Below are 22,535 nucleotides of genomic sequence, written 5' to 3'. Positions count from 1 at the left end.
CTCCACTCTAACACACAAGCTCTATAACAAACGTTTCTTACCTTCCGAGCCGCCAGGCTGACTGACACACACAGTTAGAACCTGCCGAGGCATGGCGGGAGTTCTGGGTCTGAACAGGAAAGTGCCTAGTGCGTCCCAGGGAGCTGACGTAGGACACCGCATTTGCGGTGTCTCTCCTCAACCCCAGCAGGCCAGAGCCCCAGGGAGAAGGGTGAGGTCCCCACAACCCATCTGAACACTAACACGGGACCATGGAGAAGCCTGCACTGTGCACGGGATAATCACCCAGGTAAAGAACCCGTTTTAAAGAAAGGATCATCTGTCAAGCCTCCAATTTTTACTTTCAAGGATATGTGAGGTCTAAGCCTCGCAACACCAGTATCTCCTTTTACACAGGCAACTGAATTATGCCTGCTGAACCTCCCAGGGCTGGGCCAGCTTCATTGCATAGGAAGATTGTCTTTTTACTGTGTTTACATTTTTTCCTTAAATTAATTTTTAAAAAAGCATAGTAAAGAGTCTGAGGACAAATTATTCAACTGTTTATCATACATAAGACCGCATGACTATAATACAAAGGGGGGTCTTTTTTCATTTAACGTTACAATATACACAGCAAGTCCGGACTAGATCTTACAATCTGAACATAGGTATTTAACCTTTCCATGCTGCTTATGTTTACAATGCACAGGAGTCCTGTAACCAAACTGTGTAGGAAAGCACACAAAACTGGACTGCAACGTGACACAGTACGCAGAAGCGCTGGATGGCGTGGTTTCCTTTATGTGAGCATCGCTTTAGAAACTGCTTTCTTGTTTTGGTGCTTGCTAAACTGTGGCAACCAGCACGGAGGGGAGAAAGACGACCGGAGCCACCTGTGTGGTGTCGGGGTTTCCACAGCAGCAGGCGCTGCGTCCCTTCTGACCGTGCGGTACTCGAGGTGACGCCTTTATTCACGCAAACTCTCATCAACTACCAACTTCAAAACAATCCACAGGCTTGACATTTAATTTCAAAATAAATATTATGGATTTCCTGATTAACAACCAAAGTATTTGCGTTTATAAAAAACGGGGCTCTCCAGGTTTCCATTCACATTCACAGAGTTTTAGGCCTTTCTTTAGTCACTGTTACATATAAAAAACCTGTTTTTGCTCAGGAGGGAAAAAAATGACCTAGTCAGCCACATGGAGTTGACCAATAAAAAGTAACAACGTGGTGTTCTGCTGAGTTGCTTCCAACAGGGCTGTGGGCAGGCAGAGGTAGGTCACTGTTTCTCTCCTAGGCTTCTTGTGACCCTGGACAGGGAGGTTACTGTATCTCCACTCTCCCAATTCAAATGCTTAAGAGCAATAACACCCTAAAATTGCTCAACTTAAATGGGAACACAAATTTAGCCACTGCCAACCGTGTTACGTGAAGGCAGCGTACTCCCCAAGGAGGTGCCTGCTAAGGCCAGCCTGCTCACCTCAGGTCATGCTCAGAGCTCCGCTGCTCCTACTGTGCACCTGTTGGTTCAATCAAGGTCTCACGTTCAAGTTTACAAGTTAATCAGGATGCAAGCATCAACTGCTGGCTCCACAGCTCTGGGTGCAGTGTCCCTTTCCCTGCGGAAGCCTGAACACATTTAGAATGTGACAGGAGCTGTAGCTTTGAATTGGATGTCAACCTACTCTGTCCAGTACACAGATCGCTGTCATGTGTTGGCTATGGGTTCCACAACAGTTCCAGTTTTGTCTAAGCAATAGCACAGCCATAATTCCCACTGACATTTAAAAATGGTCTAGTCACACCTTGTGTCAAAGTGCAGAGCCGCTACATTATTGGTTACAGACATCTATGTGCTATAAAAACAGCTTTGGTACAATAAATTATCAAAAAAGAAAATAAATTTTTGTAAAATTCACAGCATAATTGTGAGGCAAAAAAGCAGTCACATAAAATTCTGCATTTTAAAATGTTCAGGATGAACAGAAGAAACGGTGCAGACACCACGTGCCGAGAGCGCGCCAAACAAACGGTGAGAGCGGGGGACACAGCTGCAGCCGTCCGTCCCTCAGAGCAAACCACTGCACCTGTGGCCTTCAACCAATAAGGGGTCAGCTTTATGACACACGCCGTGACCTTGCAATACCTTACAATTAGTGGGTCACAAAAGTCTATTTTAAAAGAAAGGCCTCGAGTTACCCATTCTCTGTGTTTCCAGCATTGAGGACCGTCTGCAAACGCATGTCCACAAGCGATTGTGTCTGAAACGGCAGGCTCTTCTAACGAGTCCAGATCCATAAGGCCAAAGGTTATCCCAAAGACCACCACTCAGACCTCCCCAGGGCTGGCCGCAACTGACCCGCGAGGTGCTTGCTTCTCAGTGCACCTTGCTGGGGAGACCCAGTCCCGTTCCAGGCCCGTCTTCCCGGGGCCTCTCCAACAGGAAGGAGGCCCACAGGATCCCATGGGATTGCTGCTTCGCTCCTCCGTAGGTTCAGATAGGAGAGTCCTGATCCCCGCCACTTAGCATGCTTAATGTGCCTTACAAACTTCAACACAATCGTCCCTTTCACACAGCTGCAGATGATGTGTGTGTGAGCTGGAGGTCCCTCTTCCTTACAGTACTGCATTTCCGTGCCCAAGTGTATAGAGGACATAAAAACCACGTTTCCCACCCCACCCCCAACCCAAAACAAAACAAAACATGGGGAAAAGGAGGAAAAATAAAAGTGGGGGAAAACAAAAAACAAAACACCCTCATGGGGCCCTTTATGCAAACTGTACGCAGTGCCTTTTTATTTTAAAACCAGTTGGCAATGACCAAGACCCAACACCTGAACATTAACTCTTGCTGGATAGAAAAGACAAGCCCACTATGACTGGGAGACGGTGGTTAAGAGAGGACAAAACAAGGGCACCTCAGAGCTCTCCATGGAGACAGGTGGGCATGGCTCGTAAAAACTTCTGTCCCTCTGCAATCTTTTCAAGTTAAAAAAGTCAGCTCTGCCCTGTTGTAGCGGTTCAGTGTGTTAATCTCCTTCTGATTCAAGCAGCTTTGCACTTTGTTTGGGAAAAAAACACCACTTCTATAAAAACACACAAGAAACAAACTCAAGTTTCAATGTAGTCACGAGCTAGCTACAGGACTCTGCTGCACACACACTCCTGTCATGGGAGATTCTTCTCTGTCAGCCCCTTGCCTCATCGTCAGGTGCCCTTCAGTCATGTAATGCGCAGGGCCTGTGTTAGCAGAAAATTGGTATGTTGGATGTCCAGCTATGCCAGTCTCTTGGCGGGGATTGGAGTAGACGGTTAAGTTAACGTCCATAGCTCCATTCTGTCCAAAGTCCAAGGCGTTAGCAGCCACTGGGCGGTTCTGATAGGCCTGGTTGCCTTGGTTACCAGTAGAGGAGGAAGATGTCGAGGAAGAAGTCGTTGAGGAAGACAGGGATGTCATGGAGTGGTGGCTGTGCCCAACCTCCATAGAATCCTGGGTGGAGGAGCTGTTTGTTGGAGAACTGTACACCCTTGGCCTGGTCCGGCTACCCAAGGCTTGCTGTCCATGGTGGTGGTGGTGGTGATGGTGGTGGTGGTGGTGATGGGAACTGTTTCCATGGTGATGATGCAACGCATTCTGCTGAGGGGCTACATGAAAGGTCGTTTCTTCAACAGGATGAGTCTCAACAGTGACTTGTGTAGGAGCTTCAGTGCCTGACCAGCCCAGAGGAGCCGGGAACGGCTGGCGCACCTGTGAGGAGAACATTACAGGGGATTATTCAGCACAGCTCCCAAACTTAACCTGCAGCTGGGCACGCGGTGGGCACGGGGTGGGGGTTTGTTCAAACTCTTAGCACACTACAGAGTTCTCTACCATAAAATTCTATGTAAGTTCCAGAGCAAAAATGTTATACCATAAAAGCAGCCAATTTTAGGAAGTTACCCTCATGTCCAGGCCCCATTTCTCTGTGTGCGTCAGATCAGGAAGCATTCTATGAGGGCCCAGCAGGGCTCCTGGCAGGTCCAGGAGAAACTTCCCTTTCCCTCGGAGTCCCTCCCTCCCCCTTCCAGATTTCATGACAGAACCCAGCAGAAAGTACCAAAGAGACACCTCCCACCGGATCCCACATCTGGTCACTTTTCTTACCTGCCACCTCCACCATCACTTAGCCTACACTAATGCAATGGCCACTTCACAAAATAACTTCTTTTTTTTTTTTTTTTTAAATTAAAAATCAGCCCCTGCTTCCACACTTGCCCTTCTCAACCCACTGAGAAAAGCAAAAACCCTTTCAAAACAAAGATCAACTCGTCCCTTAGGGACCTGGGTTCCAACCACCACAGATCTCCTCACCCTGGACCCAGATATGAGATTCAGGGCATCAGCAGGCACTCAATGCTTCCCAGCATCAAGAAAGATTTTATTTCTAATCTTTGCTTGAGTTCCTGGATGCTCTGGCAGATGCTGGCCTAACTGTCTGTGGCAGAGGCCACTCATCGGCCACCCCCTGTGCACATGCCTTCTTCACACTGGGCACAGCCATCAGCAGAACCATGGCTGAAGTGCGCGTGAGTTTTAGGTGTCACCGCTACCTTCCCTGGGTGCAGCCAGGTCTGCTGGATGCCACACCCTGGGCAGCTGACTACAGCGTGTGGAGTCACAAATGGGAAAGAGATCACAGCACAGATGACGCCTGTACCCTCAACAACTGCTTCAATTACTTCATGTTCCATTCAAGAAGGGGAACTCTTTGTGTTCTCTCAGACGATCAACTCGGGCAGTGCGTGTGTAGTCTGTGTTCCTCAAGCCGCCTCAATGTAACAGTCTTTCTCAGTCACGTGAGCACTGGGGTCTAGCCCGGGCTTCACCAATGCCCTGACGGTAACATCTGAGGTATACCCCTAGACCTTCTTTTCGTAAACATTAATTGTCATTTTTGTGTTCTACTGCTTACTTATGTCAACGAAACCTCTGAAAAGGCAAAGACTGTCTCTACCACTAGGTCAGCACAAATTGTTAAGTACTTATTTACTAAAAATTACATAGAACTGAAAACTCCTAAAAATCCCGTAGGGGAAAACAAAACTAACTGGTAGCCAATCTGACAGAAGAAAATGCAGGTAGAACACCCTTAATCTGGTATGAAATTCTTTAAAATTAGAGCATTTTAGGATTTCAGATTAGGAACACTCAACTAGTAAAAGGTGAACAGCTCAGCAGGATCAAAAAGAACTGAAATTCCAGCACCCTCAGGTAAGGGATACTTGACACTGGAGTCCACACTGGGCACTGGAAGGCCTTGTTAGCCATGGGAGAGGGCCAGCTCCTGATGCACAGCTATGCTCTCAGGCAAAAGGAAGGCTGACACTGGCTGAATAAACAAAGCCCAGCACAGACGGCAGCAGCAGCTCTGACAGAGCTGAGTCAGCGCGACACTCCTGTGCTGGACCCAGTATCAAATGGTGGATTTTAAAATCATTGTAAACCAGGTGGCACACGCCTGTAATCCCAGCACTCAGCAGGTAGAGGCAGGAGGAGCTATGAGTTCAAGGCCAGCCTGGTCTACAGAGATCCTTCGTCTGCCTCCCGAGTGCTAGGATTAAAGATGGGTACCACCATTACCCTACCTCCTGACACACATATAAAGATTTTTTTTTAATTATGCCATCAAAAATAGTAAAGAAAAAAAAGAGAGTGGAAGTAAACAAAATGCCCATTAGTAAGCTATGAATGAAATGATTCATAGAATATTTAAATAATGTAATATTGTGAAACAGGATAAAAGCTTCCTTTATTTGATACAGGAAGAAAATCAAATCCATGCCAAAATGTATAAAAACCTAGATGTAAAAGTATGTACAGTATGACACTGTTTATACACAGGCTGGAGTGCATAAAATACCCAGGATAGGTGTTTGAATGTATATAGAATGTTGTATATGATATAAAATACTACCTGGCTAATACATATATAGTTAGATGATAGAAAAGCTGCTGCTGCTAGTCTGCACTATGCTAGTGACATCAAAGAGAGGGCTTCCCACAGCCTTGAGTGCTGGCTGTATCAGCTGCTCAAAAACTGGAGTGCCAGCTGGCTCCACACCTGCCACTCAGCCCGACGGTCTCAGAGTTAAATTGCCTAGAACCCACCCAGGCCACAGAGATGACTCCTGCAGTTGTCCTCTGACCTCCATGCTATGCACACACACGCGCACGCACACACACACACACACACACACACACACACACACACACACAATAAATAAGCAACTAAAAAATTAATTCAAGAAAAACAAATATGCTGGGCACAGTAAAGCATGTCTGTAACTCCAACTACTTGGAGGCAGGGGGATGATGATCGTAAGCTGGAAGGCCAGATGGGGCTGCCCAGTAGCAACGTAAGATGAACAGGTAGTTCAATAGCTAATCTGAAACCAAACCGTGGCTTCTGTAGGATAGATGGAAACAAAAAGGCGTGTTATCCTGGGAACTTTCTGTGTGTGTTTACAGTACAGCATATATAGAAGGAATGAACAAAGAATAGTCCAGAACAATTCAGGACAGTTTGATGCCCAGGTGATACTTGGGAACTAAGTGTCAAGTACCATCACTAAGCCGAAGCAAGAGTAGTCAGCTGAGCACGCAGAATGAGAAAAGCTTGGAGATCCAGCCTGGCCATCCCCATGTGCAGACCTCTGAGCATTCTGAACGTAGAGGCTGAAGAAAGGCCCGGACAGGGGCAGAGTGTCAAGGCGCTGCTGTCACCATGGGCTCTGCACGCTAGCTTCAGGTACAGGGTAAACAAGGGTAACATAAAAGAGGCCGCACTGGACTGGAGGACAAGGGCGCACCAGTCTGCAGAGGCACCTGGGGCTGACAGGCACACACAACAGGGGAACAGTAGCTGGCTGTGCTGGCAGGACGACAAGGCACAGACAGCCCCCAAAGGGAGAGACAAACATTACATCCATCAAGTTCAGATTCACACTTTACTGATCCAAAGACTCACTTGTTGGCCCTGCATTTATTACAAGCAAACAAGTGAATTTAGGGCCATTTTTACAACCAACAGCTAAGAGAGTCAGGTTGAATGTGAAAATGGTTATCAGTTTCAACAGGACAGCTGCACTGTCTTGCTCAGACTTTCAAAGTGATATTTACAATAAGCCAAGCCAAGCCTGCAGGGACTCGGGAGTGAAGCCTAGTCAGAAATAAAGCAGGAAGGAAGGCTTTAAAAATGCTGACTACAATGACTGCAACAAGGGATGAGACCAAGCAGGAGGAATTCAAGGGAGCAAGGGACAAGACACGGGCCATCTCCAAAGCATGGTGGACAGGGACACGTGCTACCGAGGAGACTCAGTGTGTGTGCAGAAGCCAACACTGCCAAATTCTGTAAACGACAAATGCAGCACTAGCCAGTCCTCTGGACTCTTGAGTCAAGTGTGCTGAAGCACCTGAGAAAGGGTGTTGGATACATACGGGCACTGCTGCTCAGGGGCCCAGTGACAGCAACAGGAGCCCAGTGACAGCAGAGACGGCGAGCTATGTGCAAGAGTATGCACAACGTGGACAGTGGCTGTCTCAGTACAGCGTGGACAGTGGTGGCTGTCTCAGTACAGCGTGGACAGTGGTGGCTGTCTCAGTACAGAGTGGACAGTGGTGGCTGTCTCAGTACAGCGTGGAGAGTGGTGGCTGTCTCAGTACAGCGTGGACAGTGGCTGTCTCAGTACAGCGTGGACAGTGGTGGCTGTCTCAGTACAGAGTGGACAGTGGCTGTCTCAATACTCCATCCAAGGCAGAGGAGTCAGAGAGAGAGGCCAAAGGCTTCTACACAAGAGCAGAAAACTTTGCAGCATTTTACAGAGAACAGGAGGGAGATGGGACTCCCTGAGGACTGTATAATTACCTAGTAGAGTTTGGTGAATGCTAACAGGGATGAGAACTGTGTGACAGTTTCTCCAGTAGAACCGGGTGGCCCAGTCACAAGACAGGGACTATCAATCTAGCATAGATTTTACTTACTCCACCAAATCCCTGACTGGTCCCTCACCACAAAAAGTCACAGTGTACCAGACAGAGTGGAGGCATATTGTCTCATAAAGTCACGTGCTCTGTCTGAACAGGAAACACCTCCCCTAGGTCCCCAATGGCACAGGTAGAGGTGACGGTCCTAAAGAAGGAGCTCCATAGCCCAGCCCCGAGTCACGCCCCTCGCTCCCCAAATGCAGAGAGAGGCCCGGTGAGCAGGGAGCCTCCTGCCCCTGCCTTCCCGAACAGAATCAATTATTTCCTTAGGGACAATGAGCCAAAACAAACCTTGTCTTCCTCACGATGCTTCCTGTGTGGGTATTGATTTTATCACAACAGTGGAAAATGGCTAAAACATATCTCAACGCTTCTACCGCTACTACCCACTCCACACTAATTCTGAAAATTAGTTCAAAAGTTACCTTAATACTAAGCTTACTAAAATCAGTATGTTCAAAAAGAAAAACAAAGTTAAAATACAAAGTTAAAATCGCAAGTGCAGCTGGCTCAGAAACCAGGTGTGGGAGCGGAGGTCACAAGCGGGGATGACGGACACCCAGACTGGGTGGAGCTGCACCTGCAATCTTAGCGGGCGCCCCAGAAAAGTGGGGTCAAGCTGCATGCGTCACAGAAACTGCTGTGGCAAATGATGTAATAAACAGGGAAGCGTCTGCAAGGACGGTAGGGCGTGCCCAATGCAAGCTCTCACTTCCCACAAGGAGAAGAGTTACCAGGGTATCCACCTCATCTTCAGCAGTGAGGACATCACACACCATTAGAAAAACAGGACAAGGCATCCTAGCAGCCCTTGTTAACGGGGTCATGGCATGAGCACCAGGACAGCTCACCTGGGGACTGTGTGTCTCACAGTCCATGGCCTGGACAGCAGCTGTGAAGTGTCCGCCGCTGTGCCGATGCTGGTGCGTTGGGTCTGACCGGGCTCTTCCACTGTTGCTGCTGGTCCCCGAGGATCCACCTTCAGGGCAAGGACATGGGATAGCTGTGAGCTTAAAGTGAACTCTCTTCATTAGTTCCCTGACTTTATGGTCACAACTGTAATCAGGGTAGGGAGACACTGAGAGAGAGACAGAGACAAACAGAGACAGAGAGAGAGACAGAGAGATAGGCAGAGAGAGAGACAGAGAGGCAGGCAGAGAGAGAGACAGAGAAACAGAGAGAGAGAGAGAGAGAGAGAGAGAGAGAGAGAGAGAGAGAGAGAGAGACCAGGCTAACTACAATCCCAGGACTTCAGAAGGAGACAGGAATCCTAAGAACGCGCTGGCCAACCAGCCTGGCTGAACCAGCAGGCTTCTAGTGCAGTGAGACTCTAGTCGTTAGGGAATAAGGCAGACAGTGAAAGGAAGACACACAGTGTCATGAGTCTCCCTCCCTGTGTGGCCTCAGGTGCATGTGTACGCACACTCAGACAAATGCACCAGACAGCACCATATAAAGACACACAAAGCTTTAAGCTATAGCGTTAACCATCGTGTTCCCGGGCCGCAGAAGGCATCTCCCCACATGGGCCACTAACACAGCCAAGTTCGCCTCAGTCGAGGAAGAGTTCGAGATGTGGAAAAATAACACCATTTACAACCTCTTAGAAACCCAGCTAACACGTAGCTTTGTTTCCAGCTGTCAGGCAAACAATTACCACATGCATAATTAAGGGCTGAATTTGCTGCTAACTACACAGAAGGGTCAGGTGCTTACAGGTGATTGGACTGGAGCGCCACCCACACACACACACACACACACACACACACACACACACACACACGCACGCGCGCCCTTGCTGCCCATCCACACAGCTTGAAGAATTACTCTATGGGTACTTTAAGAGCCCCCACACCCGTAAGCCAACAGAAGCGCGAGTGCACGCGTGTGTGCAGCCCGGTGGCAGCAGACCTGAGCTGGACGAGGTGCTGGAGGTGGTGCCTGAAGACTGGGAAGACTGAGACTGCTCCATCGCAGGGCTGGTGGACACACTGTTGCTCGTGTTTGTCCCTTCATCGGCTGTTTTCTTGAAGAAACTGTGCTGCAGGGCATAATACGGCTGAATCCGAGTTTTGGGGTCATAATCAAGCATCCTTAAAATGAGGTCTTTGAACTTCAAGTAGTCGGCCACGGTATGACCCGATTCCCCAGCTCGCCGTCCGCCAGGCCCTCCTGTCTCTACTCCAAGGATATTATGAAGTTTACGGGTTCCTGGTGGTTTGTACTCCTGTTAGAGAAGAGAAAAGAAAAACCGCCTCTAAGTTTGGTGGGGATGCAACGTTTGCATGATTTACTGCAAATGTCTGCGGCACGACACTGTGAGGAAGGACAGTTCCTGAGATGGGTAGACGCCCCTACTCCTGCACACAGCACATGCTGTTACAGAGATCCAGTGCAGCTTTGCAAACAAAAACAAGACTGTGAAGACCAGTGTCGTTCAGCATAAGCAGAAAGACGATGGCCAGCCTAGAGCTGGGTTCACACAACTTCACCCAGGGGAAGAGGGGTCACATGATCATCTCTGTAGATGAAGAAATGGCTTGTGACAAGGTAAAATATGTAGCATGACTGCAATTTCTAGCAGGACCCAACATCATGTACAAGTATGTTTTCAGATTTTACATAGGAAGAAAAGGCCTAGAACATGGGCTAATTCCAAGATACAGGCAGCCATCAAGCATAGAAGGCCTTCACTGCCAGCAGTCAGGGTTACTAAGGAGATGGTAATTACTGTGCTGCTTGCTAGCAGGTAGACAGGGCAATGAACAGCCCAAATTCACAGACATAAAAGGAGAACGAGCCCTGTAAAAAACAGTACCAAATCTGACCAATAGGGACAGGCAATCATCAGCAAATGAAGTCCAACACTACCCCCATGCTCAACAATGAATCCAAGGCGAGCCACGGGAAAGAAAGCTAGGGAAAAGCCAATTACACTTAGGAGAAAACACCTTCAAAGCTTATCTTTACCAACTTGGAAATGTGAGAAAAGAAAAGTTCTACAGATTTGAACAGCACAATCTATTAATGATATTGTACTAACAGAAGCTTCCCTGGCATCCAACAGACCATATCGCTTTGGAGCCTATCCTGGAACTCGCTCTATAGACCAGACCAGGCTGGCCTCAAACTCACAGAGACCCACCTGCCTCTGCCTCCCCAGTGCTGGGATTAAAGGCGTGTGTGCACCAACGCTGGCTCCAACAGACCATGTTTAAGAAAATAAATAAGCAAGCCACTGCATAGGAAAAGTACTGACAGGTAAGGCCTCATACCCAGCATAAGAAGGAACCTCTTAAAGATTAGGAAAAACCCAAAAGAAGGTCTATTAAATATTTTCTAATGAGAATAAACGCACGCAGGCCCTATACCCTGGCAATTCTTGGCCAATACGCAAAAAAAAAAAAAAAAAAATAACACTAGTCATAATCAATTAGTCCTTAATTAGATATAAACAGAAAGTTTACTGCCAGTTAGTTAATAAATTACAGTATAGTCAATTAAACAGCATGAAGCAAAAGAATAAATTAAGTCCTGAGATAGATATACAACAATATGAGTTCCTCCAAAATACTGTCTTCCTAAGTAAGTGTGATACTTAACCTTCATTGTCAAGTAGACGGGGCTTAGCCACAGCCATGGAAACAAACCTCTGGCTGTATCTGTGAGTTTCCCCACTCAGTTAGCTGAGATGGAGGGAATTTATCCAAGTGTCAGGAGCACAGTCCAACAGGGCCAAAAGGAGGCGACAGCTAGGCAGCCCGCCTGCCACATGAACGATACCCACAACGAAAGCAAAACATCCCGCTCCGTTAGATAACTTCTGTCAGACACTTTGTCACAGAAACAAGATTAGCATGAGGTGACGATGGCAGAGCAGAGGGTATCATTTTTTATGAAGTGCACCTACTGGTCAAACCCACCTGAGGCAGAAATCAGAAGGAGAATAGGACAGAGTCAGAACAGCAGGGGAGGCTTGGTGGGAATATTCTATATCTTATGGTGGGCAGTAGGTACCATCTGACACAGAAAATATGCACATATTATTGCAAATAAATTATGTGCCAAAGTTAACAAGATTTGCAGCCTTATGTTTTTATTCCCTTCAGAAAATAAACAGTAAACGTGGATGGATTTTTAGTGGTATGAATGAGAAGTTCTCCACAGGCTCATGGGTTTGTCCTTGGTAGACAAGTTAAACTGGAGGCTAAACTGGTTAAACTGGAAAAGGTCTTCAGGGTTCAAGTCGCACACCACTTCTAGTCTGCTCTCTGACTCCTGCTGTGGCTGAAGACGACGCCGCCAGCTCTGAGCTTCCAGCTCCAGCCACCGTGTGTGCCAACTGCTGCCAGGTTGTTCTAGCCAGTCTGAACAAGAAAGGGACCTTTCCTTCTCTAAGCTGCTGTGGTCATGGGGGTTTTTCAATCACAGAAAAAAGACTAATAGAGATTTCATTTAAACCTTGAATATAGGCTTCTGGAACATGAAAATTAAACTGCACAGACATGGCGGGAATTGGTGGCGCATACCTTTAGTCCCAGCACTTGGGAGGCAGAGGCAAGCAGATAGATCTCTGTGACTTCGAGGCCAGCCTGGTCTACAGAGCGAGTTCCAGGACAGATTCCAAAGCTACACAGAGAAACCCTGTCTTGAAAAACAAACAAACAAACAAAACAAAGCGAAACAAAACCTCACAGACAATGACAGTGTGCACTTTTGATATCTCCTCCCCCACAGTATGATCCGCAGATTGCAGATTTGTTGTTGTTACAAAATTTAGTTTTGCTAACAGAGAAATAAGTCAATCACTAAGTTTGGCTATAGGAAATCCCACTGAATTTATAGTTAATTAACAGGAATTAAGTATGTGTTAGGATTTGATTCATAAAGAAGATCCACTAATTTCTGAAATGTCCATAATAAACAATAGTTACAGCTCAATTTGGGAGAAATGATGGCTGACAAAGCAGTTCTTTAATTTTAAAAAGACAGAGATTTGGAAAACTGAATGGGAAGAATGTTTTATTTGGGGTGGGGTGGAGGGGATAAGTTTAAAATTAAAAAATGGTAGCCGCCTGCACTGCAGAGCAAACATAAAGGAGCCTTACATCCTTCGTGGCTAACTCAAACTGGCACAATCTACCTAGGACACTATAATCTATGTACACACATGTGAGAGTCTCAGGGTGCAGCGAGGTGCATTCCATCCCCTGAACAAAATACTGTCTCCTGCATTTAGAGACCGCTGATGACGCCAGTTTGCTCGATTTCAATGTGGAATCAGCAAATTTCACAGCTCGTACTGGGGAAGAAAGCCACAGGTACAGCTCAGGAAGCAAAAAGTTGCAAACCAGTTATGACAGAAATAGTAACTATGTAAATCTCTGAGCAGTGTAAGACTCTGGGAGCTGGGGCTGTAATTCAGCTGGCAGTGCCTGCCAAGCATCCCAGCTACACAGCAAGTTCAAAGTCAGCCTGGACTATTACCAGACTCAGTCACAAAACAAAACAAAGAGCAGAGTTGAAGAGACTGGCCTGGTGGTCAAGGGAACCTGCTGCTCATCTGAGGAACAGAGTTTGGTTCCCAGCATCTACACTGGGTAGCTAATTATTCCAGCCCCCAGATCTGATGCTTCTATATGGCCTCTGCAGGTGCACACTTATACACATGCAGAGAGCACATGAATAAAAACTAAATCTTTGGAAAAAGGAAAGCAAAAGGAAAATCACTAGAAAGATCCAAACACCCTGCTATTTCAGTCACTGAGCTAGGAACCTAAATCTGTCAAAGGCTCACTGTTGGTTGATATCCTTGAAAACCTATCAGGACCTGCTGAAGCTTAAAAACTACCCTGTGTACAAACTGTGGATCTTACTGGTGCAGTCCTGAAAAGAATACTAGCTTCCTCAGCCAGCTCCAAATACAGGCAGACAGGAGTTAGGTCACTACATGCAACTGAGAACAAACAACACACCAGCTTTTCACCGTCAGGGGCTAGAGTAGAAGTCAGCAGCTTTGCTGAGAAAAACAAGGGGCAGGGAGAAGAGAAAGGAAGCTCCTCCCTCCAAGAACAAATGTACCCTACTTTACCCGCTTTCCGTCTTTGGTCTTCTTTAAGTTCCAAGTGCCATCGGGCAACTTCTCAAAGAACTTTCTTGCTTTTGGTGCTTGGTCGAGAATATGAGCAGGAGGAATGCCCAAAACCTCCACTATTTTATTCATCTGATCTACCTGTATTAAAAACAAAAACAAAACCTGTGGCTTTTTACTGTACATACATTCACTTCTGCTTGTCAATTCTTTCCTAGACAAGCTGCACAAGTCCTCTGTCTGAACACTGAGCGTACAGGAAACCAACAGACGTAATGGTCTTGCACTCACCGGGCTACACGCTCAGCAGAAGGGAAGGTGGGGACTCTAAGACTGGGAAGACATTAAGTGCCAGTTTTTTGAAGTTTTAAATAACCAATAAAAATGTCTCACTATCTTATAGACGTTAATTACTGTTTAAGTGAAAATTAGGCACCCACACATCTATAGGTCTATCATACGGCTAGAAACCATGCTTAGTGACAGGACACAGAAGAGTAAACCGAGACAAATCCTGTTTTGGAAGAGGCCAACTAGAAACAGTCAAGCCTCAGTATCCTTATGGAACTGATTCTAGGCAGGAACAGCCCAACCCCCATCCATGGATATCCAAATCCATGGGCACTCAAATACGTTGTATAATAATCTACTAATAAGTGATTTAAAACAAACTAATGTTCAGTTGCTTTGCCGGGCAGTTCACTGTTTCTCACCTCTACAATCTCTTAGGAACACAGAGAAGTTTGCAGACTTGTTCACTGCTCATCGAGTGCCGAGCCCTAGCCTGCAGGGTTTTAACCAGCACTCCCACTATTGTGGCCCTCATCTTTCACCACACACTGAGACTTTCTGTTACTGTACTTAAACCTGCAAATACCTATGCAATACTATGCTCTAGTCAAATTTACTATCTCCATTAACATATTAACCATCACAATTACTAGTTCAGAATTCTAAACCTACCATTATGATCATTGACAAAGAGGAAAAATTAAGAGTGTAAAATAAGACCAAGCTGACCTCAGACACAAGTGATGAAGCTATTAAGTAGACATCGTCTTAGGAAAACAACTGTCAGATGCACTGTCTCTATGGAAACAGAGCTGCACGCCCTTTACATACCTCATTGGCGCCGCTGAACAGAGGCTCTCCAGTATGCATTTCAACCAAGATACACCCAAGGGACCACATGTCGATAGCAAGATCGTAAGGCATTCCCAGTAGCACCTCTGGAGACCGGTAAAAGCGACTCTGAATATATTGGTATATCTGAAACATATTTCAGAACAATATTAATTCCATGTCATTTTATTTATATTCAACATCAGATTAAGAATACTACCCAAATTCTATACTAAAACCTCTATTTAGAAGCTATAAATCAACTAATATTTAACTCTTTTATCTCTTAACTCTTTCTTAAAATTTTTAGTATTAAACATAATTTTAAACATTTACTCTAAAATCACTGTCTTCCAAATCAAGTATGGCAATATGGGTTTTAAGAAGATGTCAGCAGCTTGTGAAGCACATGCTACATACTCAACATTAAAAAACAGCCTTTAATTGCCTCCAGACTGTAAGTACATTGGCTAAAACACGTTTTAAATAGCTAATTCTGTTAACTCACATGCCCTAAAATAATACACACCCTCTGCCCCAACTGACAAGAACTGCCAAAGTCAACGATCTTGATGGCGCTGCGCTTGGGGTTGCACAGGAGGATGTTCTCAGGCTTGAGGTCACAGTGAATGATGCTAAGCTCTGGAGTCGCAAGGAAAAGCAGTGCTGTGCACATCTGCTGTGCAAACTTCCGTGTGAGGTTCAAAGAGACCCCACGGAAGTTGGTGTTCCTCAGCAAGTCATAGAGATTATAGGACAGCATTTCAAACACTAAACAAAGATGGTTTCGAAACATAAAGTGGCGTTTCAAATGCACTGAAAGAGAAAAGAAATTTCACAAGTTACACGTAATGGTGAGATGAAAGTTAGCATGTATCTGTGCTCCCCAACACTTAACACGCAGTGCAGAGCACAAGGCAAGTCAGCATGGAAGAGCAGCCCCAGCAGGAAGAGCCACTCATCATTTGCTCAGAGCGTCTCCCACTCACCATTCTACACTGCGGAGCCACAGTGTCTACCGGTGTGTGACGACACTCATCACACGGCCTCCTCCACTGGCTTTGGTCAATGTATAACCTGTGTGTAATGGTAATTTTCACCAACAACTGGCTGGCAGTTTTCTGGCAGCTGCCTAAGTACCGCAGTCTGGTTTTGTGTATTAGGTAAACACAGCAAGTGTCTGGAAACCATGCCAAGTAAGTTCTTGGGAATCCTTGACCAACGTACTATGTTCAGCAAACTGGGAAAAGCAAAGTCTGTGGGAGGCTGAAAGTTTTAGGAAAACTATGAGGTACAGGTCAACCACAGAAAGAAATGAGCAGCAGGCCTATGACTAGGAACAGTCCAGGAGATGGTAGCAACTGCTGCTGCCCTCTACAGGGTCCCTAGTGAAAACTCACTAGGGAGTGCTTCAGCGTCACCAGTGAACACTCGAGACAAGTTATCTAAAGATACAGCCGCCAGCACAGTCATTCTCAAACACATCAGAAAGCATCTTCGAGTCAATGGCTTCGATCTCAGGGCAACGATGGGAAGATAACTCTTGACTATGGCCTTGCAGTCTCTCACAAAAAAAAAAAAAAAAAAAAGCTTTCTTTACAGATTTCTCCAGAAAAATATGGCAGTATTCAAACACTCATTGTGTGTGAAACACACACATACTAAGTCTCCGTGGCATAGTCCTAGACTAACTACCTTGAGAAGTACACATCTGTAACTATTTTTAGGTCATTCATGATGTAAGTGATCTGGAGTTGGGGATAAACCTCGCAACAAGTATTCTATGTGGTTCAAATAGAAGTCTACAGCACCCCTTGACACTGCAAAGTAATAAAAACAATCTTTAAAACTTGCCTAAGGACGTCGCATCACAATTCTGAGGTTTAAAACTCTAACCCTCATAGACAGGGCCCTGTGGTGATTTTAGTCCCTGGTTAAGCAGTAGCCACAAAAGGAATGCAAAGAGCTCTGAAGTCAAAAACCCAGTGTGAATGTCAGTCTGTTCCAGAAGCTGTGCAACCAGAGTGACATTCCAATGAGAGATCGACTCACTTCTTGCTAAGCACTCAGTTACTGAGAGCCTGAGACACACTGACAGGAAAAACATTATCAAAGAAAACTCACAAACACAGATGCATCTGTTCATCTTTTTGACCGAATTCTGAAAGAATGGAGAGTTGGCAAAACTTTCTCCAATGTATGAAATAAAACACTTTTAAGCAGACAGCTGTCACTAAATATCCCAGAAAAGAAACTGTTCTATGAAGAAGGGAGGGAGGGAAGGGCGGGGAAAGAAACGTGGGTTTCAATTTAAAGTAAGAAAGAAGTAAACTCTGACCCCTGGCACAGGGTGACCATGGAAATGAGAATGTGCCATGAACATTACATAAGGCACACATACATTAAAGTAGCGTGGGAGACAAACCGTGCGCAACTATTTATGGCAGTTAAAAGGAGTTACACTATATGGCAGGTGTTTTTTAAAGTTCAAACGTGTGGTCACCAGAATGTGTTGTATCCATCAACTGTCTTAAACTCAGTGCACCATCAAAAAGGGACCAAGCAGAGCGGTGGGGTCTAAACTTGTGTCGCTGCTGTCGTTCAGAGCATGGCCATCAGCTTTCCTCTCAGTTACTGTGAATTAATTTTCCACACTCTTAAACAGGGGCCCAAACACTCAAAATACACAGCACAAAAATAAGGGAGGCGCTGAGGCATGTTCTTGTTCAGAGCTGGGGTTGCTGGCACTACACAGACCCGATATGAACATGAGCTTCAGTTAGTGTGATGAGGAAAGGGTTTAAGATACACCTGTTTCATCAGGGACTGTCCTGACAATTTCCAGAGAGGAAACCAGGGAGGATTGCTAATTCTAGGACTAAACCATAATACACTCTCAGGACTTGTTTTAATGATGCCCCTTTGAAATCCAGTTTTATTCATTACAGTACAAACTGCAATACTGTTACTTCTCCTGGTACATATGATCTGTGCTCAAACATTAAGGATGTCCAGTAACTTACAACAGCAGCTAAACATTAAAATGGCTACAGAATTTATGGTTAAATCTTGCCCTTCAGCAATGGCTGTGGAAACAATATATACATGTGTGCATGGCATAGGTTTATTTTTTAATTTCCTTTTCAGGGACAATGGAAGTCACCAACTTAGGTATCAACAGTTTAGTATAAAGGAGGCATGGAAATGATTACACCATGACATACATGTTCAGAACATCAGTAGAATGGGCAGCTTTGTGTGTCACCGTTTCAGCTTTGATTTTACCTCACACACTTCCCAACTGTGTTATCATCTCTAAGTAGGAAATGATCCTTGTCGAGAACTACTTTGATGCCTCTGTATCCTGGGAGCAGTATTCACCTTTTAAAAATCTCTCTCTCCACCCCTTCCTTTTGCACCTGACCGCACAGCAAACTCTGTGCTCACACAGCTAACTAACCCTGTTGCTCACATGTGACCTCACAATACTTTCCCTTGAGACTTTCTGGAAGCCTCGGTTACAGTTTCAGGCATACTCCTGTCAATCAATTCTCTATGGAAGAGGAGAAGAAACTTTATTGTTATGCATGTGTGTGTACATTCCTGTGGTTCACACATGTGCAGGTGTCTGTGGAAGCTACAGGAAGACATCAATCTCCAGAGCTGATTTATGAGTTAGACAACATGGGTGGCACATTTTTCTTGCTAGGGAACAAAACAATGGCGTTTTATCAGCACTGACATTTTAGATCTGATTTTTAAAAACATGAAAGCTTCAGGATGTAGAAATAGCTCAGTGGGTAAGAATGAGTATGTTCCAGAAAACCCAAGAGTTTGATTCGCAGCACCCACCAGGCAGTTCATACAAGCGTTTATAACTCCAGCTCAGTGGATCAGTAGGGCTCTAGTCTCTGCAGGTACCTGCACGTATAATGTACGTACACACACACACACACACACACACACACACACACACACACACACACACACACCTTTGAAAAGTATGAAAGGTGTGATTGGGAGGTATCTAACTTCCTGGCTCTCTGGCTGGCTTACTGTTTCCGTTTCCTGCAGGGAGACAGATAGTGTGGTAATGAAACAGACACTGAGTCTGGGCTTAAGCAGGGCTCTGCACACTCACTACTCAAAGGACTTCTGCAGTTTAAGGCTACAGTCATCTCCCTGCGGGTGGCCAGAGGAAAAGCAAACCACAGGGCAGGGATGGCGTGGTTTGCTCCCCACACTACTGTGGGTACTGCAGCATTAGATACTGCATTACTGACAGAGTTCACCTGGGGGGGGGGGTGGAGACCCCAGTTTATAAAAAAAAAAAAAAAAAAAAACAACAACAAAAAACCAGGCCCATCAGCCACACACAGCGCAAGCAAAGCACTTGGCAACGACTCCCTGACCAAAGATACAGTAAAGCAAGCACGTGGTACCTGCAACCTGACTTAGGTAAAACAAATGGCCCAGACTGCTGTCAGTGGCTTCATACTGTGAGCCATCCCAAAGCTTTCCACAGCTCACTCTAAAGTAAACCAGCCCACCATGACGCGTGAGCAGCCTCTCCTATGTAGCACTGCATCACGTGAGCAGCCTTACCTATGTAGTACTTCATTTCTGTGTCATGCTTGTTCATGAGCTCCAGCAGCCGCACTTCTATCTGGGCCTGATTCAGAAACGCTTTCTTGTTCTTTATTATCTTAATGGCGACCCATTCCTGCTCTACTCGGTCATAGGCTTTCACCACCTGCACAAAGACAAGTAATCCTCAGTTTCATTAGGACAGCGTCACAGAGTCACATTTCTCATACCATGTATCAACTTAACTCTAACTACATTCCTCTGATGTTTCTAAGTAACAGCTGCTTTTACTCAACAGACCGTCTACTTTACCACAAGGCAGCTACATCCATCTTTAGCATTGAGTTTCCTCTTAAGTCCTCTGTACAGTATTTCTCAATATCCACAGGATGGACAGCTCCAACAATATTAGAACTGGTTTTCTCCTTCAGAAACAAACGATTCCTGAAGAATGCTCTGAATTTAATTTTCACTTTCTCATTAAAACAAATGTATGTGTGTATGTATATGTGTGTGTGTGTATATATACATGTACAAGTCTGCATATGTATGTGTGCATGTATATATGTAAGCATGACACACATACGTGTGTGTCTTTATTTTAATTAATTTATTGTTTTAAATAAGACAACTCACTCAGCTACTGGGTTTTTATTGATGTTGTTGAGACAGGACCTAACTGTAAAACCCTGCTGACCTAGAGCTCACTATGGAGACTGAGCTGCAGTCAGGCTCAGAGATCTCCCTGCCTGGGTCTCTCCAGCTCAGGGTTAAAGGCGTGTATCTGCACTTCCAGTTCAGCTACTCGTTTATGCAGAGCAGCTCTGGTTTAACCCTACGAATACATGAAAGGTTCTAATGCTTCTTAGAAAGCAGACAATTTTTAAATTTTAAATTAGATTCCCATACATAAAAACAATGAAATAAAAGAATTAGTTTATTAAAAAAAAAAAAAACCAAAGGACCAGTAAAGTATAATGGGAATGTCATCATTAGAAGACGTTTAAAAATTCTTCTACCCAGACACAAACATCAGACCTCACTGACACGCTACACATTTGTATTATGATACAGAGTCTGATAGGTGATGGTTTTAGATATATTTGACCACATTCAAAAGGTCTGGAGGTGGAAGAAACTCAAAAGACGCCAAAGCAAAGACTGACAGTCATGAGGTCAGGAAAGCTGAATCTGTTGCCAGTCTGAATTAGTCAAGGTCAAATAGAATGGAAATAAATTATACGTGGTTGGAATGAAAACCACACTCAATTCTGAAAACCATTAGCTGCTGCCTTTTATGTCAGGAGTTACACCTGTAAACACGTGACCAAGTAGTTCCAATAATCTTTTATTTCAGACAACAATACCCACTTTAGCAACAGTGGCAGGTCAGTACCCAGAGCCTAAAGGTCTCTACTCTACTCCTGCCTGGGCGAGTATGATGCAAGCAGGCGTTCAGAGAGGACAGGGGAATTACAGATGCAGAGAAGGCCACGTCCACCACGGTCACCCCAAGCAGAGAGTGTTTAATGCACTAACTGCTGGAAGACTGGAAGGAAGAAGGATCGGAAGCCTCTCTCCCTGCATACTCAGATTGGCCACTATAAACCAGAGCACAGGTCCAGCCTCAAGAAGATGGCGACGATGAGTGCTCTCTGTGTGCTGCCTCAAGAGGTCTGAGCAGACAGGGGCATCTAAGTCTAAACCAATGAGGGAGGAATTGAGTACAGACTTTAGCCCAGACAAAGAGGAAATAATCAATGTTTGCAATTAAAGTTAATCACTTAGTCACTAGCTAGAAAGTAAACAGCAGCAAAATAAACATTTATAAAAATAAAAGGGTATTTTAAGGCTGGAAAATTATGATCATCTAGAATATTTAAATACATACTGTTTAAATGAACTTATTACTATCCAAAGTGTGTTACTAAGGATATACTGACATGATTAAATGGAAATTTTATTTAATGAAATTCAGCATTCTCCATTAAATTACCTGTCCAAATGAACCTTTGCCTATCAAGGAGTCAATTTCATAACGGTCCATCCACTTTTCTCCGTTTTTTACAATATAATCATAGTTGTCATCATCGTAGCCATCGTTGTAAACCTTCCGCTCCTTCTTGTGACTGGAATCGTCTCCTTGGCCTTGTTGGTGTCTTCGCTTCTTTTTTGCATAGTAAACCTGAAATGAATATATACAGAGTTAACTGTGACTTAAATCACTATTGAGGGTGTGTATTAAATTAAAAGTATACTCCCAACAAATCAGTATAAAGTTGATGAACAACTCTTTTTTTAATAGAAAATACAAAACACCCAAAGATTTTTCTAGAGCTGACCATCGGAATGCAAAAGTGTATATGTAGAGAAATGTCCAGAGTGAGATGCAGCGTTTTACTGCAGGTAGATTTTATAAATAAGAGGTATTAAGTGCCTGGTCTAAAATATCCTATTAACAAAGCCCCTCATTTACACTTTCATAAATGTATGGCATAATTTATACACAGTGAGATTACACAGATCTTAGAAAAACAATGAGGAACTCCAAACAAAAGGAGTAACATTTTTATTTGTTCCCTTTGAGTTCAAGAGCTTTCATGCTACCTTCTCCAGTTAATGTTAATGTTAATTAACATTACAGTTTTAAATACCAACAAATTGATGCTATACTAAACTCATCCAATTTCGACGTCCAGAATCTAGTGACTGATGAAAGCT

The 22,535-nt window shown here is 44.9% G+C and overlaps 1 protein-coding gene across 2 annotated transcripts in view; it reads right to left on the bottom strand.

The window, feature by feature from the left end:
• Positions 1-521: 521 nt before the first annotated feature.
• The window catches only part of Dyrk1a (dual specificity tyrosine phosphorylation regulated kinase 1A), a 59,008-nt gene continuing 36,994 nt past the window's right edge, over positions 522-22,535 (bottom strand). For both annotated transcript variants that reach the window (XM_051191926.1, XM_051191927.1), the window contains exons 4-11: positions 21,811-21,999; positions 19,833-19,980; positions 15,757-16,043; positions 15,228-15,374; positions 14,106-14,246; positions 9,926-10,241; positions 8,866-8,993; positions 522-3,736 (exon numbers count right to left, since the gene is read on the bottom strand). In XM_051191926.1, the coding sequence (XP_051047883.1) occupies positions 3,116-3,736; positions 8,866-8,993; positions 9,926-10,241; positions 14,106-14,246; positions 15,228-15,374; positions 15,757-16,043; positions 19,833-19,980; positions 21,811-21,999 (1,977 nt within the window). In that variant the 3' untranslated portion in view covers positions 522-3,115. The remainder of the gene's footprint in view (positions 3,737-8,865; positions 8,994-9,925; positions 10,242-14,105; positions 14,247-15,227; positions 15,375-15,756; positions 16,044-19,832; positions 19,981-21,810; positions 22,000-22,535) is intronic.

Source organism: Phodopus roborovskii, unplaced genomic scaffold (assembly GCF_943737965.1).
Source record: "Phodopus roborovskii unplaced genomic scaffold, PHOROB, whole genome shotgun sequence".
NCBI classification, from domain to species: domain Eukaryota; kingdom Metazoa; phylum Chordata; class Mammalia; order Rodentia; family Cricetidae; genus Phodopus; species Phodopus roborovskii.
This window is presented reverse-complemented; position numbering and strand designations above follow the sequence as displayed.